Here is a 16,676-nt window from a genome sequence, read left to right on the forward strand (position 1 = left end):
CTTAAGCCGTGAATATGAATAGTCTGGACATGGGTGAATATATCTGCAGGGATCTATGTAGAAATTGATAAGTTTAAAAAGAGGATGGAAAACTAATCGTCAAATTGATTGAAAACATGTAGCATGAAAGACATCATTCAGTCGTCAAAACTTAAATCTTTAAAGAAAAAGGATACTATTTTTCAGAGTAAGAAAGGAGCTTTAGGTTCTAACAAACGTCAACATTATGTAACTAAATCGGTTTAGAAATGGCACAATATGTGGGCCAGAGGAAGGGAAGGGATTATTGTACGCCGTATGGACTTTCTCAGGGTCAAAAAGCAGAACAAAGCAGCTCTCTGACTGGGTTTCTCTGACACAGAAATATAAAACAATGCTTACATCTCAGGGCTCTATGATGATGATGATGATGATGATGTTGGGATGATGAGTATTTTTTCTATCTTGATGGCGAAGGTGAGGATGATGGTAATGATGATGATGATGAGTATTCTTCCATCTTGATGAGGCTGAGTATTATTCCGTCGTGGAGGTGGTGTCGATGATGATGACGATGACAATGATGAAGATGATGATGACGACAATGAGGTTGATGATAAGGCTCGGTATTAATCCATCATGATGGTGGTACTGTCGATGATGATGATGCTGATGATGACGATGACGATAATGATGTTAAGGCTGAGTAGTGTTCCATCATGATGGTGCTGTTGGTGGCGATGATGATGACGATGACGATAATGATGATAAGGCTGAGTAGTGTTCCATCATGATGGTGCTGTTGGTGGCGATGATGATGACGACAATGAGGTTGATGATAAGGCTGGGTATTAATCCATCATGATGGTGGTACTGTCGATGATGATAATGATGGCGATAATGATGATAAGGCTGAGTAGTGTTCCATCATGATGAAAGGTGGTGTCGATGATGATGATGATGATGATGATGATGATGATGATGATGACCACAACGATGTGGATGATGAGGCTGAGTATTATTCCGCCTCCCCAGGACCTGGCGATGGGCACAGACGCAGAGGGGGAGAAGATCAAAGACCCCATGCGTGCCATTGTGCCAGTGCTGCTGGACGCCAACGTCTCCGTCTCGGACAAGATCCGCATCATCCTGCTCTACATCTTCCTCAAGAACGGTGAGCAGTGGACGCACGCAGACAGGGACCTGCACTCCTGTGCCATTGGGACAGAGATGTGATACAATTCACACGTTTTGTGTGAATTGAGTGTTAATGAGGACATTCTCTCTGGAATTCTCCCATTGTGTTATTTTTGTGAATGTATTATTCTTTTTTTTACATAATGTAATAGTACAGAGAGTTGTAAATGCAATCTCAATGCGTTCGAGCACTGAGCATGGTTGTGTGTGTGTGTGTGTGTGTGTGTGTGTGTGTGTGTGTGTGTGTGTGTGTGTGTGTGTGTGTGTGTGTGTGTGTGTGTGTGTGTGTGTGTGTGTGTGTGTGTCTGTGTGATCAGGTGTCAGTGAGGAGAACCTGTGTAAGCTCCTCCAGCACGCCAACATCCCCCCAGAAGACAGTGACATCATCTCTAACATGGCTCATCTGGGTATGCCCATCATCGCTGAGGTGAGGCCCCGCCCACAAGAGTACATTCCACAACAATATCACATGTGATGACACACATGACCACACCATTAGGGCTGCTCGATTAGGGCAAAAAATCGAAATCACGATTATTCAAACGATTATTTTTGAGTTTGAAAACATGTTGCATTTTTTCAGCATGTCTCTGCCAAAATTTGTTTGGAACTGAGAACTTTCGCCTTAGAAAAATACACAAAATGGTCAAAAAGAAAATGTTCCAATCTAAAAAAATATAAAGATATGTATCCATCTGTTCTGCCCTTTCTATAAAAGATTTAAAAAAATGCTGGATTATGTTAATTTTGTGATGGTTTGACGCTAAAATCGAAATCGCGATCAAAATTCGATTAATCGCCCTGCCCTACCATACATTCATCCTGTGTTTCGATATATATCCACTGAAGGAAGATACGTTATGATGTTGATTCATCGCTCAGCCATAATGACACACAGAACTCTTTCATGGAGTCGATTTTACTGCAACGCTGTTGAGTTCATCGTGGAATAAGGTAGACCGCTTTCGTTCTCAGGGAGTCCCCAAGAAGACCAAGAAACCCGACCGCAAGGAGAGGGTCAGCGAGCAGACGTACCAGCTGTCCCGCTGGACCCCGCTCATCAAGGACATCATGGAGGTACAAACATCGGTCCCAACTGTCGCAACCCAACTATTTTATCATCAATCACTGTGCCAACTCTCTTCTCCAACTCCAATCCCTTACTGCATATCGATCACTCGGTCTCAACTATCTGTTCTAACTCTCTTCTCCAACTCCAATCCCTTACTGCATATCGATCACTCAGTCTCAACTATCTGTTCTAACTCTCTTCTCCAACTCCAATCCCTTACTGCATATCGATCACTCGGTCTCAACTATCTGTTCTAACTCTCTTCTCCAACTCCAATCCCTTACTGCATATCGATCACTCGGTCTCAACTATCTGTTCTAACTCTCTTCTCCAACTCCAATCCCTTACTGCATATCGATCACTCGGTCTCAACTATCTGTTCTAACTCTCTTCTCCAACTCTTTATCCCTTGCTGCATATCGATCACTCAGTCTCAACTATCTATTCTAACTTTCTGGCCAAACTCTTTATCCCTTACTGCATAACAATCAATCTGTCTCAATTATCCATCCATTATTCTCTGTTCACACTCTTTATCCCTATCGACATATCAATCACTCTGTCTCCCTATCTATCCATAACACTCTATCCCTACTTTCTATCACTAATTCTCTGTCCCTAAACCTCTCATGAATGGCAATCTTAACTATAACAAATTTAAAGAAATTTGTTGCCAGAAATTTATTACTTTACTCAAAGTAGCTAGAGAAGAAAAACTAATATAAATTAGTTGACAAATTTGGTTTAGCATGTGTTGTTAATGCGATATTAATCTGTAGTTACTGAGTCAAAACTAGTCACTGTAGTATTAGTGTGTAGATACAGAGGTAAAACTAGTCACTGTAGTATTAGTGTGTAGATACAGAGGTAAAACTAGTCACTGTAGTATTAGTGTGTAGATACAGAGGTAAAACTAGTCACTGTAGTATTAGTCTGTAGATAGGTAAAACTAGTCACTGTAGTATTAGTCTGTAGATAGGTAAAACTAGTCACTGTAGTATTAGTGTGTAGATACAGAGGTACAACTAGTCACTGTAGTATTAGTCTGTAGATAGGTAAAACTAGTCACTGTAGTATTAGTGTGTAGATATTGAGGTAAAGCTAGTCACTGTAGTATTAGTGTGTAGATATTGAGGTAAAGCTAGTCACTGTAGCATTAGGCTGTAAATACTGAACCACCTGTTGAGTGTCACTGTGTGTCTGTGCAGGATGCCATAGAGGATAAACTGGACCCAAAGCTTTACCCCTACATCTCCCAGCGCCAGGTCTCGTCCAAGTCCAGCGCTCCCTCCAGGTACTAAGATCTTCAGAGGCCCCTTAGGCACTCCTTTAACAGAACTTTAGACGGAAGGAACTTTAGTAGAGCTGTTCAGAGACAGAAGGAACTTCAGCATAACTGTTCAGAGACAGAAGGAACTTCAGCATAACTGTTCAGATACAGAGGGAACTTTAACATAACTGTTCAGAGACAGAAGGAACTTTAACATAACTGTTCAGAGACAGAGGGAACTTTAACATAACTGTTCAGAGACAGAAGGAACTTTAACATAACTGTTCAGAGACAGGTGAAACATTACTTTTTTGGTTTAAAAATCAGTTTGGATGGATCAGCATTTCCTGTATCAAATGTTGCATCACAAATATTACGAAGTCGACTACGCTTGCATGCAGACCAAATGGATACACACAAACTCTCACACACGCACACACGCAACACTCATATAAAGACAGACAGACATTCACACACACGTACGCACACACACCCACATTATTTCACAATCATTATTCAAAAGGATGGAATACGAGACTCTAGTTTGCAATGTTTGTCCAGTTTGTACGCTCACCAGACCAAATAAAAATACAAACATAAAATATCAACTTCACCCCCGAGTCGGACCAAGTCTACCGAATTGTAGGCCTGAAAGCCCCCTAACAATACAGTGAGTTCATACCTTATCAACGTGGGTGGCCCCAGGGGGAATAGAACCCCTCGCCGTGGCAGTGTTTAGCGCCACGCTCTACCAGTGGAGACCTTCACATTCATTATGCTTTCGCTCTCCACCCCGACAGCAGTGCTCGCTATGGAAACTGGCACAAGAACAAGGGCCCCACTGAGATGAAGACGGGCCCCAGGGTGTTGGTGTTCATCATCGGGGGCGTGACCTACAGCGAGATGCGCTGCGTCTATGAGGTCACCCAGGCCAACGGCAAATGGGAGGCCATCATCGGTGAGTCAACCCCCCCCCCCCCCCCCCCATCGTCAGTAGACAGTGAAGACGGGTCATTATAGAGACAGAATAGAGACAGGTCAATAAAGAGCTGGTAGGGGTTTGACAGTGAATTCACAGACGGGTCATTTAGGAGCAGGTAGGGGTTAGACAGTGAATATAGAGATAGGTCAATGAGGAGCTGGGAGGGGTTAGGCAGTGACTATAGACAGGTCCATAAGGAGCTGGTAGGGGTTAGGCAGTGACTATAGAGACAGGTCCATAAGGAGCTGGTAGGGGTTAGGCAGTGACTATAGAGACAGGTCCATAAGGAGCTGGTAGGGGTTTGACAGTGAATTCACAGACGGGTCATTTAGGAGCAGGTAGGGGTTAGACAGTGAATCCAGATACATACAATTAAGAAGGAGGTAGGGGTTAGGGGGCTTCTTGCTTAAGGATTCCTACAGGAAGACTGCCGACATTGGGGATTGAACCAAGACCATGTTGGCTTGGAGTCTAACAACCATGTCACTACGGTCTCCTGTCGCCAGTTTGAATAACTTGTTTTCTTGTCCATTTCAATATGTTTCCCAAGCTATCTTTGCATTTATAATATTTCACTGAAAAATGGTGCCCCACAACAAGAGGGTTAATATCAATAGCATCAGTAGGGACCAGAGAGGTAGTTTGGCACTGAAGTGAGTTATTTGTATAGAAAGGGGACCTTGTTTTCTCTTCTGATGATTCATCCATTGTTAGACTTAATATATGTCCCTTCTGAATCATATTAACCCCCTTGTGGTCCCTCAGCAGAGACAACAGTATGTAACTGTGGGGGGGGGGGGGGGGAAGAGAGAGAGAGAGAGAGAGAGAGAGAGAGAGAGAGAGAGAGAGAGAGAGAGAGAGAGAGAGAGAGAGAGAGAGAGAGAGAGAGAGAGAGAGAGAGAGAGAGAGAGAGAGAGAGAGAGAGAGAGAGAGAGAGAGAGAGAGAGAGAGAGAGAGAGAGAGAGAGAGAGAGAGAGAGAGAGAGTCAGTATGTCCTCAGTACACGGGCAGGAAATGAAATAATGTGATGAACTGTCAAGCACCATCTACACATCCATCTACTGTATCTATGTATATTACCTTCAATTTAATGTATCTCTATATGTCCATACAAACATGCATCCAATATCTTTTCTATGCCTCACATACTAAAAAAAAAACTCAACACCACAAACTAGTTCTGGCAGACCTCCTGGTCGAGAGACATTTGCTTTGTGCCGTTGGTAACGTCTGAAAGAGAGAGAGAGAGAGTGAGAGTGAGAGTGTGAGTGAGAGAGAGAGAGAGAGGGTGAGAGAGTTCAACACAGTCGACTATCTCCGATACTTTAGGCGCCACCCACATCCTCACCCCCACCAAGTACCTTAAAGAACTACAGCACCCAGACTTCATGGACCCCAACGCGCCACCTGAGGGCGCAGAAGGCCCCGCCGACCCCCCCGCAGAATGAGGTCACGGAAGTAAATACGGAGTCCGCCGTTTGTGATTCATCACCACGACCACCTCCTCCTCTTCCTCCTCCTCCTTTTTATATTTTGCCATCAACCGTTATATTATATGTTTGTGTTTTGACTCCTCCCCTTTAATTCACACGAGCCCTGCGTTTGTATATCCGTTGTATATATTTATTTTATCCCTGTTTGTGTATCTGTTGTGTATAACATTGTCTGTACATCGTTTGCATATGTTAGTATCTTTTGCATATTTAATCCCTGTCTGTGTATCTGTTGTGTATAACATTCCAACTTTCCCTCTGTTTATCTGTTTGGTTATAGTGTTGATTGGGACATGAATCCGACATATCACATTGTTATTGTAGCTAAGACTGTTATTGTCTACATCAGCCAACAGATGGCATATTTGGACTTTACCACGATTCAGTATTCATGATCAGTCATAACCATGACAACTCAATGGAAATGCGTTCGAAATGTCAAATGGAATGCTCAATAGAAATAATACGTGGAGTTTTCATGGTTTCCAAAGATCCTTGAATGTTTCCCCACCCAACAAACCGATATGGCTCAGTGAATAAGGTTGACGTTGTCTCTGCCACTTTATCTCACATTACACCTGTCGTTTTTTACCTTCAGGATCAACTGGAATAATCAACCCGCCCCGCTTTATGAACGCCCTGAAAACCCTGGACAAAACAGAGGAAGAGAAGAAGAGCTAAGACGACCGTTGTAATGCTAACCTTAACAAGCTAATCATTTAGCAGACATACACATTACTCAAAGAAGCATCATAATACTGTGGCATGTAAAGAAAATCCATAAACAACCAGTTTCAGTCGTATCTGTCACTTAGTTATATACTTTCAGTTTGTGTATGTTTGTGTAGACCTCTACTCTGATTCTAACTTTAACTTTAAATTTACTGGAAGAGATTGAATTATTGTTAAATATTGGGCATATTGCATTGCAGTGGCTTGGATTATTTATTTATTATTATTTAATTAAGGCCTACATTGTTTTTTTAAAGAATGAATACATTTTTTAATAAATGTTTAAGACTGCAAAATGACACAAAAAAAAGTAGGGGAAATCTATCTTAACTAATGCAAATGAATGCTAATGATATTTTAATAGTATAAGTCAGTACTACATAAAATTACTTTTATTTATGATCAGCGACTTCTTTATAGTATAGACTTCTTCAAGCATTTCTCATATATTCTGGGACAATAAATGTTCTCCTTTTCTAACAGAGCATGCCGATTTAATGGTCGATTTGTGTTTTACATGTTTGCCGTATTGTGTAAATGTATGCTATAAGGTGAGATCCAGCGTCCGAAATACCAATATGAAGTAACCCTAAATACAAATGAAAATTGGAATATAAAGTAAATTATGCCATCATGTAATTTACCTTAATAGTAGTATTATACTCAGAGTATTTGTTATTTTGTCTTTGTACACCTCCACCGTCCAATTATTCATATAACTTGTTTAGATGTTAAGTTTTCCCTTGAAAGATTATTTTTGTGTCCGAGAAAAACATTCTCATGTGTGTGTGACTGTGTGTGTGTGTTGTTATTATTTTAGGCCTAAGTCATGACTAAAGTATATTACTAAAACATGCTAAATGAAACCCATGCTGAGAGACCAACCAAGGACCATGCATTATGTTCACGTTGAGTTATTAAAGTGGCATCTGAGTTATTAAAGTAGCCTCTGTTACTCTTGCTTACGTTGATGGCTCCCTTGTTGCTCTCTGAAGTTGTCGGAGGGGTTTAAACTGATGGATGAGGTTTTTGGGAAGAAACTTTCCTTCGACTCAACTTAAAGTGATCTCAGATGGTTTCAAAACGTCAACACATTAGGCAGCATATTAATGTAGTGTCCCCTTGGCTCTTTTGTGCCTGGAGTGATTTAATATTATATTTTTTTTATTTGAAGATGCTATCTTTTGATAATCTTGTCATTGAAAATAATCTGGAGATATCTAGTAAATGCTGATCGATGCTAATTTCAATAATGTTGTCAATAAAATCCCATCCTATAATTGATATATTCTACCTGTACCTCTCTTTGTATACAAAGATCTTACTGTCAACCCACCCAAAGCCCCTCCCACTCACGGTCACGGCCCCAGACACCCAAAGCCCCTCCCACTCACGCCCCAGACACCCAAAGCCCCTCCCACTCACGCCCCAGACACCCAAAGACCCTCCCACTCACGCCCCCAGACACCCAAAGCCCCTCCCACTCACGCCCCCCAGCCAGCCCAGCCTGGCCATCAGGAGCACCATGAGTTCCCCCTGGTGCCAGATCTAATGTAAATCAGGACAGCCCAGTGTCTAGCAGCGGCGTGCGATGGTTTGATAACCCAAACTGTCAAGCCGACCATAGCATCAAAGTGGTTTAACGAGCTGAATACGAGGCCAGGATTGTCTGTCACACGCATGCATGCAGAACGCGATTGAAACACATCTCGACATGATAGGTAGCACATCATCAGAACAACGGTGCATGAAAACGGCGATGGAAGAAAAAGGAAGGGTGAAGGAAGGAGAGATGTGTTCTACATCTCTCCTTTACCCGTGTGTGTCAGACACTACTCGGGCCAATGTTATTGCAGTGTTGTTGAAAGGCCTATATTCTTTATTGTAGGGGTCGGTTGAAGGGCTTTCAAGCTTTTGATGGGGTAGTTAGTGGATCTTTCAGCTGAATAAGAGGTGCTCCTGCTTTGTTCTTTGAATAGGGGGAGAGAGAAATATGTTGGGCTATTGGTGCTTACTTTCTGAAGGTGGAGAGAGTAGCATTGCTAGTGTCGCAGTCGCAGTCGCAGTCAGACATGAACAAGAGATACCAAACAGCAATCTGCAGGTACATTGCATTATTTTTTACATTTATATTAGAAAAATGTTAAATGTGTTAAAAATGTTTTTTTATACGTTTAAACATATATATTTTTTCATAACAGTACTTGGTACTAAGCAGTTTCATGGCTTTTTTGTTCGATTCAAATGCACAAAAATTCCCCCAAAATGCAGGAAAATAAACATTTGAATATTTCATTTTCCTGCTGGGGGGCCGATACCCCAAATTAAAAACTGGACTGACTAGGGCTATGTTTCGCTCTATATTTCCCGGCCTGAATGTTGTTCCCGGTCCGGCCCTTCAGCGATGCTACGCTGGTTAGCCTCAAGCATTTTGCAGCCAGTTAGAGGACAGAACAAGTTATTATTTCTTATTTTTACTTATTTCTAGAAGTTTCCCTCCTGGGAGGGTCTCAAGCTTGCACATTGCGCCTTTAAATATTCGTCCCCTAGCACTTGTTTTGTCTAATGCGGTCCTGATGCTGCATGTGGGTTACTGAATTCAAAGGATTTATAGATATTTTTATGAAATATCAATGGGGAATAAAAGGCACTGAGAGAATACATGAAAGTAAAAATGATGTAATACCCTTGTGAAACCACAGGGAGAGCCACTGCTACACACAACGTAAAGGGCTGAGAACACTGTTTATGGTGTAGTGTTGTAGTGTGTTTACTGTATAAGTGGAGCTGAAGGAGTCCAATTTATTTTATTGTGTAACGGTGACCTACAATTAAAGTGAATGTACAATACTTTAAGCCTGAAATAAAATATGTTTATCGTTAACAATTTATACTTTTAATCCCAAATTCTCTTACCTAAATTGTAATTGTCTACTTTCAGCTTGGAAGAGATCTATGCAAATTTGGTTACTGTTGAGTACAGCCCCAGTCCAGCCTAGCACAGTTAAAACACATTCAGAGTAACACTTAGAGACATCTAATACAATAGGGTTAATCTAAATCAACCAGTAAAGTAAAATAAAGAAACTAAATAGCCTTCCAAAACACTTGTGAACCAAAAAAAGAGGAAAAAACACTCAAACTAATTGATTTGAAATATGTAAAATTGATAAATGACACTCATCAACAGGGGGAACATTTTAGCAAGTCTCATTTTATTTTTGGATTTCCTGATGAATTTTCACCCACACTTCTCTCTCCCTGTCACCCTGTGGCAGAGCACTGCCCACGTGGAAGCTAAAATACTGGACTGTATTTCCCTGGAACACTGCACTCCTCCCTGCCCACGGATTCATCAGTCTCACTGCACATTAGCATGGTGCTAGGCTCACCTGCGCATTCTACCTGCCGCTTTGATCTGGACCGCGTGGGCGACTGGATGGAGTTGGAGCACAGCTTTTTATTATTATATATTTTTGTACATATGGCATACAAGCAACTCTCTAAAATCGGCAAAAACTGTTTGAGAGAGAAACTAATCTATGCAATGGAATTCACATAAGGTTCTGTAGGATACTATATTATATAGAGGAATATATATATAGAGAACTCTTATCATACTATACCATTCCAGCATTACAAAAGATGGCATTTGGATCGGTTTTTAACTATCTACACATTTTACAATAGTGATTGGATATTGATTGATTATATCATTCCATGTATTAGTTGAGTCTCTGTTGTTGTTCTGCAGTCCATGCATTCAACATCCATCAGTACTTCCAAAACCATGACGATCAATTAACCAATCCGATCGACCCAACCGTTCAGCCATCGATTGTATATACTCTGCTAATAATATAGCGACAAAAATATAGACTTCTATCGTATCACATGTTTCCAGTGCAAATAAATACTTTTAAATATACGTTTCTTCGGTCACGGGTATGTGTTGTGAATCTCCTTCCCACTTATTGTTGAAGCTGCATAGGATGACTTTGGCACGTCAACAGTTCTGTTTTGCTGAATTACAAATCCCAGACAGGCTCAAGGAGTTCATGCGTGGTTGCTCGTAGCGATGGCTTGATGTCCTCCTATTTGTCAAACCTCATGGGCCACAGATGACTCAGTGTTTCTCTCCGCAGAAGCACAGCTTGTTCCGTCAGAACCGGTTAGGTTATAAAATGTAAACCACATCCCTTCCTGGTGGGTAGGATGACTGTCCATCTGTGTACTACCCGGAAGGCCCACAAACAATGAATCCACAGAGTGGTATCAACTTATGTTGAGCATTTCTTTCTGGGCCTGGGAAGGCCAGTCCCAAAACAGCTCTACAAAATTGATAGAACCCAGATAATATTTTCTTCACAGTTTGTTACTACAATAAATGCCAGAAAGGGACAATCTAACAGTTACCCAATGGTTGATGATCGTATTCTTTCTTTCTTTCTTTGACAAATTAACAAATATTATACATTTGGTGTTTAAGGCGGAGCAATGAGCATGCTTCAGTTTTGGCAACATTAATATTCCTTTTAGATGACAGTTTGATATGCTTAACATTATTTCTGAACATAGTTCATCATTGGATCTTGGTAGTGTTCATTTTATACTCAAAGCCTGCCCAGGTGGAGCAAGCCGAGGACGACACAGTTGTTTTTTTTGTTCTCGTGAAACGATAAGAAAGTAAAATGCCCTAGCTTGGTATTGTCTAAACGTAGGAGGGTTTGGACGTCGCACTGAACGGATTCTCTACCCGCCTCATGAATCGACGGTTTCCCCTCTTTTCGTCCTCAGATAACCTGCTGTGGTGATCGCTTTCTAAAACAGAAAACTGCCAAAAATTCAACCAATCCAAATCTCGTGGCTAAGAAGAAAACTCATCCAGCAAATTTCCACCTGCAAACTAAACTTTCCTTTACCCTTTAACCACTAGAATGTTGGTATCGTTTCAAGTTTGTAATATTTGTAGTTTTTGGTTTTTTTCTTTTTTTTTAATGAGCGTGAGCGGCTAGACGTCGGGGTCTGCCACCAGGAAGTCGAGGTGGTCTGAGTCTTTGTTCTTGAAGGCCTCGGCGATGACCCGCGCGGCGTCCCGGTGCTCGCGGCCACGCATCGACACGCCGTTCACCTCCAGGATCACGTGACCCACCCGCAGCTGGCCGCCACTGTGGGCGGAGCCTCCCTTCTGGAGGGGGTGAAGTGTAGACGGAATAAAAAGGGTGTTGTAGGGTGAGCATCAGGTGGGGGGGTGGGGGTGAAATGGTGGGAAGGGCAGATATTGAGATATTCAAGAAGCAGAAGGAAGGAAAACACACAAGAGATAAGAGTTAAAAGCCCAGGGAAGATAACAGAGACAAAATAAAGTTGAGGTTGATGAGAAGGTGTGCGTGCGAGAGTGTGTGATAAGTATGCGTTCACCCGTGTGAATGCGTGCCCCTGTGTGTAGCGGTGTTTGTGTGTGTGTGTGTGTGTGTGTGTACTTTAACTTGTACGTGTATGTGTATGTATGTGTTTGTGTATGTCCGGCGTGCGCGCGTGTGTGTGTGTGTTGAGAGAGATAGATGGAGCGAGAGAGCCCGAGACAGAGGGGGGGGGGGGGGGGGGGGAGGGAGGAGGTTGAAAACAAAAGGCGACGGCAGCTCCAGCCGCCCGCCCTCCTGGAGGTAGACAGCTGGTCAACAGAGCCGGCCCGACGCGTCTCCTCCGAGCCGACCGGATCTGCCCTCCGCTTACGCCCTCTTCCCGTCTGCGGCGGCCGAGGCAAACATCCCGGAGACAGCCTGTCTGACCTCTCCCCTCCCCTCCAGCTGCCCACCTCCAGCTCCCCTCTCCTCACCCTGCTAACAGCCTCCACCTCCATTAGCCGCTAAGTGGTCCGCAGAACAAAGCTAATAATAACCCTTAATGGAATGTTCCAACATTTCGATACGTAGAAATATAGATATAACAATAAATACATCTGTAAACCAGGGTATTTATGTATCTTTGCGGACAGGTGACAACCCTAATGGCTTAAGCAGGGGCCAAACATTTATTTAAATCTGAAAGGATGTGTGAAAGGATTCAGGAGCATGCTCATAGCTGTACATGCTCATTACAAAGGCATTTGCTAAATATCTGCAGACATCTTTTTTTTATGCGTTGTTCAAGGGCGTTTGGGATGTTTGACTCGCAGCCGAGTGGTGCCCAAGCATCTGCCAAGAGGGATTCTTCAGCGCATTCCCTCGGACCCTCACCTGTATGGTGACGATGCGTGGCAACGGTTGCCGTGTGTTGGCTCCGCCCTCAATGGCAATTCCAAGGGTGCTGGTGTTCTTCATCACGCGAACTAGGGTGGAGGGGGCCAGCAGAGAGACCACCGACCCACTCTGCAGACCCCAGGGCAGAGGAAGGGAGAGAGAGAGAGAGAGAGAGAGAGAGCCAGAGAGCCAGAGAGCCAGAGAGCCAGAGAGAGAGAGAGAGAGAGCCAGAGAGCCAGAGAGCCAGAGAGAGAGAGCCAGAGAGCCAGAGAGCCAGAGAGCCAGAGAGCCAGAGAGCCAGAGAGAGAGAGAGAGAGAGAGAGAGAGAATTAGTAATTCAGAACGTCATTTAGAATTAGTAATTCAGTCAGTTAGTCCGAATGCTTCTTAGTCAACCAGTCAGTCATTCACAAAATATTTGCTCTAAAAAGCTAAATAAAATTCCAGACATTTTCAACCTTTGAAATGCAATATTTTAGACACTATAATAATATTCCATATTCCCTTTTCATATATACCTGAACCAGTGATAAGAATATCAGCTGTTTGGGTTGAAACATCAACAATGCAGGCAAATTGTGTACACAGCGACCTTATGTGAAAAGTCCCATGTCCCATCTCTGTAATTCGATGCCCTTTTGAATTCACACAATACGAAGTGAAAATATTAATTGGGACTAAATGTCTGTTATGTGTCAGCGCCTCGGAGGTCTGCTGTGCTGAATGCTGCAATTACCCACAATGCGGCTCAGGCGCGTGTGACAAATTGTCGCCCTCAAATCAATTGTTATTGTTATAATGAAGGGGGCCTCTTCATTTATTTCGGTTCATTTGTTGGTGTTGCTGAATCTATGACTCCTACCTGCGGCCTAACCACATGTATCTTTTTCAGCACGCCGAGAGATGTTAAAGTCAAATTTTAAGTGTGCTTCACACTCTTTCTTTCTTGCGTCGATTCTTATGTACGGCCAAGGTTTGCGACTTCATTAACCATCAGAACCGGAAAAAAAGAACAAAAGTCTGGCCAACCAGACGATAGTTTCATAACTAAGATTTAGCATCATTAGGTTTAATTGAACCGTTTATTTCCTAAAGACCCCTTGCCGTCACCATGGGGTGTGTCAGGTCCCCTCTCGGCCTTACCTGTGTGGGGGCGTGCAGGGAGTTGGGGCCGTTGGTCGGGGGTCCCTGGTTCCCCTGGTGCCTCTCCCCTGGCGCTGGTCCCGGCTGGCTCTTACAGGGTCGGGGGCTTCCGTCCTTACTAACCCCCCCGGCCTCGGCGATGTCCACGCCGCTGTCCTCGCTCAGCGTCTGCCCGCTGTCCCACAGCTGAGACAGCGTGGCGCCTGGAGGGAGGTTTGAACAGGGTTGGTTTCTGAACCAAACCTCCGGGATCCTTGCAGATGGACACTCTGGCGACCATAATGATTGGTAATACTTGTTGAACTGAAGTGCAATAGGACAATTCCTAAATGATAGTATGCCACATTAAACAGTAAACCAATTCGCGATAAATCCTTGATGCTTTGACATTCGTTCAGCAGAAAGGTCTCACTGAAACTAACTCGCATGGATGGCCCTACGTTTACATTCTTTAATAATAATAATAATAATACATTTAATTTAGAGGCGCCTTTCAAGACACCCAAGGTCACCTTACAGAGCATATAGTCATCATTCAAAACTATGTAAAACAGACTAGGAATAAAAGGAAAACAGAGGTTAAACATGAAGAATAATAATAATTAATAACACTCAAAGACGCCTAAAGTGACGCCTTTAGAGGGACAATGCATTCATCCCTTGACAGCTCACTGCCATTCTGCACTAAAATACAACCACGCAAAGCAACAGAATGATAGGACTGAGAGCCCAGAGCAGCTCACTGTCAAGGGACTGCCCAAACAGTACAGTGATATTTCTATAGCGAACTGTAATATCTGCTGCGATCCGTCAACAGCCGACCCTGTTCATGTCCTGTCAGGTCCCTCTCAAGGGTAATTAAAAAGTATCGACGCAAGTATACTGTTCGTTACCACAGGGCAGATATTGGCTACAGCGCACACCGATACAAAACCAGATGCATCAACACAAATAAACCCTAAAGCCTATGGAATAAACCAGTGTTTCCCAATCTTGGAGTCAGGTGCAAATGTTGTCACCGGAGATTTGCTGGCTTAGAAGCCTTGGATATTTCATAGCTTGTTTTTAAAGGATAACATGGTAATGCCCGTAAGGTCCATTGAATATGAACAGACAGATGAATGGCTCATCAGGGGCCATGGATGATCTAATATGTGTGGCGTCATGTGAATCCGTCCACTGGGACATTGACATTACAGGCAGATGTTGTCTGCGTAAAATCATGACCGAGAAATTAGATGCATACATTTTTGTGACCTGAAAACGAGGGCATGGCCCCAAAAAAGGTTGTGAAACACCTTGTGGTTCTCTTTGTGGTCTCAACCACAAAGAGAACCACCCTCCATGCAGTATCTGAAACGTGTAACGGAAACATATATCCCTCTCTCGGAAGTCCCCCAATCGCCCCCCCCCCTTCCCCTTCTTGCCGCCAAACCCTGCTAAACTGAAACAGATAACACTCCCTCCGAAAGCATGCTCGGAAGTTGAAACACTTGAAACCCCCCTTTTTTTTCAAAGGGCTCCGTCGTAAGATGAGAACGCCTGCGGGAACGAGTTCCAGCCGTTTACCTACCTCTCTGCTGGGGCCGGCACTCGGCTGACAGCAGGTTTGCGTCGACGGCGGCGGCAGACCCCCTCTGCAGGAGGGCCGGGGAGCAGGACCGGTCCGGGCTGCAAGGGGGCGGGGTGGCCATGACCACCGAGGGGCAAGGGGACGGGCAGGGGGAGAGGTGGGGCGAGGGCCGGGGGGACGGCATCGGAGACACCGTTTTGGACGAGGACGTGGACCTGGTCTGGAGGACGCAGGAGGAGGAGGAGTCGGACAAGGGCTCGTAGGACGCGGACCTCTGTGTAGCGGCCGCCACGGCCTCCGTGCCGGGGGAGCCGGAGGGGTCCCGGCGGTACAGGAACCCCGGGCAGGTGTGGACCCCCGCGTCGGGCCCCGCCTGGTACGGGGCCGAGGGGTAGGGGAAGTGGTGGTGGGCGTGGGGGTGGTGGTGGTGGTAGAGGTAGAGGTGCTGAAGCTGGTGCTGGTCCAGCTCTGAGGCGAGGTGGAGCTGGGGGTCGCCGTGCCGGGGGTGGGCCGTGAGGGAGCCCTGGGGAGCGGGGTCCGGTTGGAGCCGGGTCGGGCCAGGACCGGGGCAGACGCAGCGGGACGGCTCGCCCACCGTTGCCGACGGAGACTGCTGGGGGGCGGGGGCCGGGGCCGGGGCGGGGGCTGGGGCTGGGGTGTGGGAGGGAAGGGCCTTAAGGGACCGTTGGAGGCAGTCTTGGAGGAGCCGCGTGGGGCCCTTGAATAGCATGCTGGAGGCGGAGCCTGGCCGGGCCGGACGGGAAGAGGGTCGTCTGGTGAGGCCTCGCTCCTGGGGGGCGTGGCCCCGCTCTTTGGGGGCGTGGCCCCGCTCCTGGGGGGCGTGGCCCACTGAAGACTGGTGCTGGCATGGAGGAGAGGCAGACGAGGGCCGCACCTCTTCCTGTAAATGTTTCAATGCATTTAAAATAAACACGTTCAAAAACATTTAGACAGGTTAAAATACATTATCCTGCATAATGCACATTTTCTACT

The 16,676-nt window shown here is 44.7% G+C and overlaps 2 protein-coding genes across 4 annotated transcripts in view; one reads left to right on the top strand and one right to left on the bottom strand.

The window, feature by feature from the left end:
• The window catches only part of stxbp1b (syntaxin binding protein 1b), a 17,397-nt gene extending 9,730 nt beyond the window's left edge, over window positions 1-7,667 (top strand). The window contains exons 14-20 of one of the 3 annotated variants that reach the window (XM_060053973.1): window positions 1,015-1,153; window positions 1,494-1,603; window positions 2,152-2,253; window positions 3,457-3,542; window positions 4,319-4,476; window positions 5,830-5,949; window positions 6,592-7,667. In XM_060053973.1, coding sequence (XP_059909956.1) covers window positions 1,015-1,153; window positions 1,494-1,603; window positions 2,152-2,253; window positions 3,457-3,542; window positions 4,319-4,476; window positions 5,830-5,948 — 714 coding nt within the window. In that variant the 3' untranslated portion in view covers window position 5,949; window positions 6,592-7,667. Of the gene's footprint in view, window positions 1-1,014; window positions 1,154-1,493; window positions 1,604-2,151; window positions 2,254-3,456; window positions 3,543-4,318; window positions 4,477-5,829; window positions 5,959-6,591 lie in introns of all 3 variants that reach the window. The other 2 variants (XM_060053972.1, XM_060053974.1) reach the window with 2 other exon arrangements.
• A 2,254-nt stretch (window positions 7,668-9,921) lies between these two features.
• The window catches only part of whrnb (whirlin b), a 28,597-nt gene continuing 21,842 nt past the window's right edge, over window positions 9,922-16,676 (bottom strand). Inside the window, exons 8-11 of the mRNA XM_060053971.1 lie at window positions 15,684-16,584; window positions 14,111-14,313; window positions 12,965-13,096; window positions 9,922-11,913 (exon numbers count right to left, since the gene is read on the bottom strand). Coding sequence (XP_059909954.1) covers window positions 11,737-11,913; window positions 12,965-13,096; window positions 14,111-14,313; window positions 15,684-16,584 — 1,413 coding nt within the window. The 3' untranslated portion in view covers window positions 9,922-11,736. The remainder of the gene's footprint in view (window positions 11,914-12,964; window positions 13,097-14,110; window positions 14,314-15,683; window positions 16,585-16,676) is intronic.

Source organism: Gadus macrocephalus, chromosome 6 (genome assembly GCF_031168955.1).
Source record: "Gadus macrocephalus chromosome 6, ASM3116895v1".
NCBI lineage: Eukaryota > Metazoa > Chordata > Actinopteri > Gadiformes > Gadidae > Gadus > Gadus macrocephalus.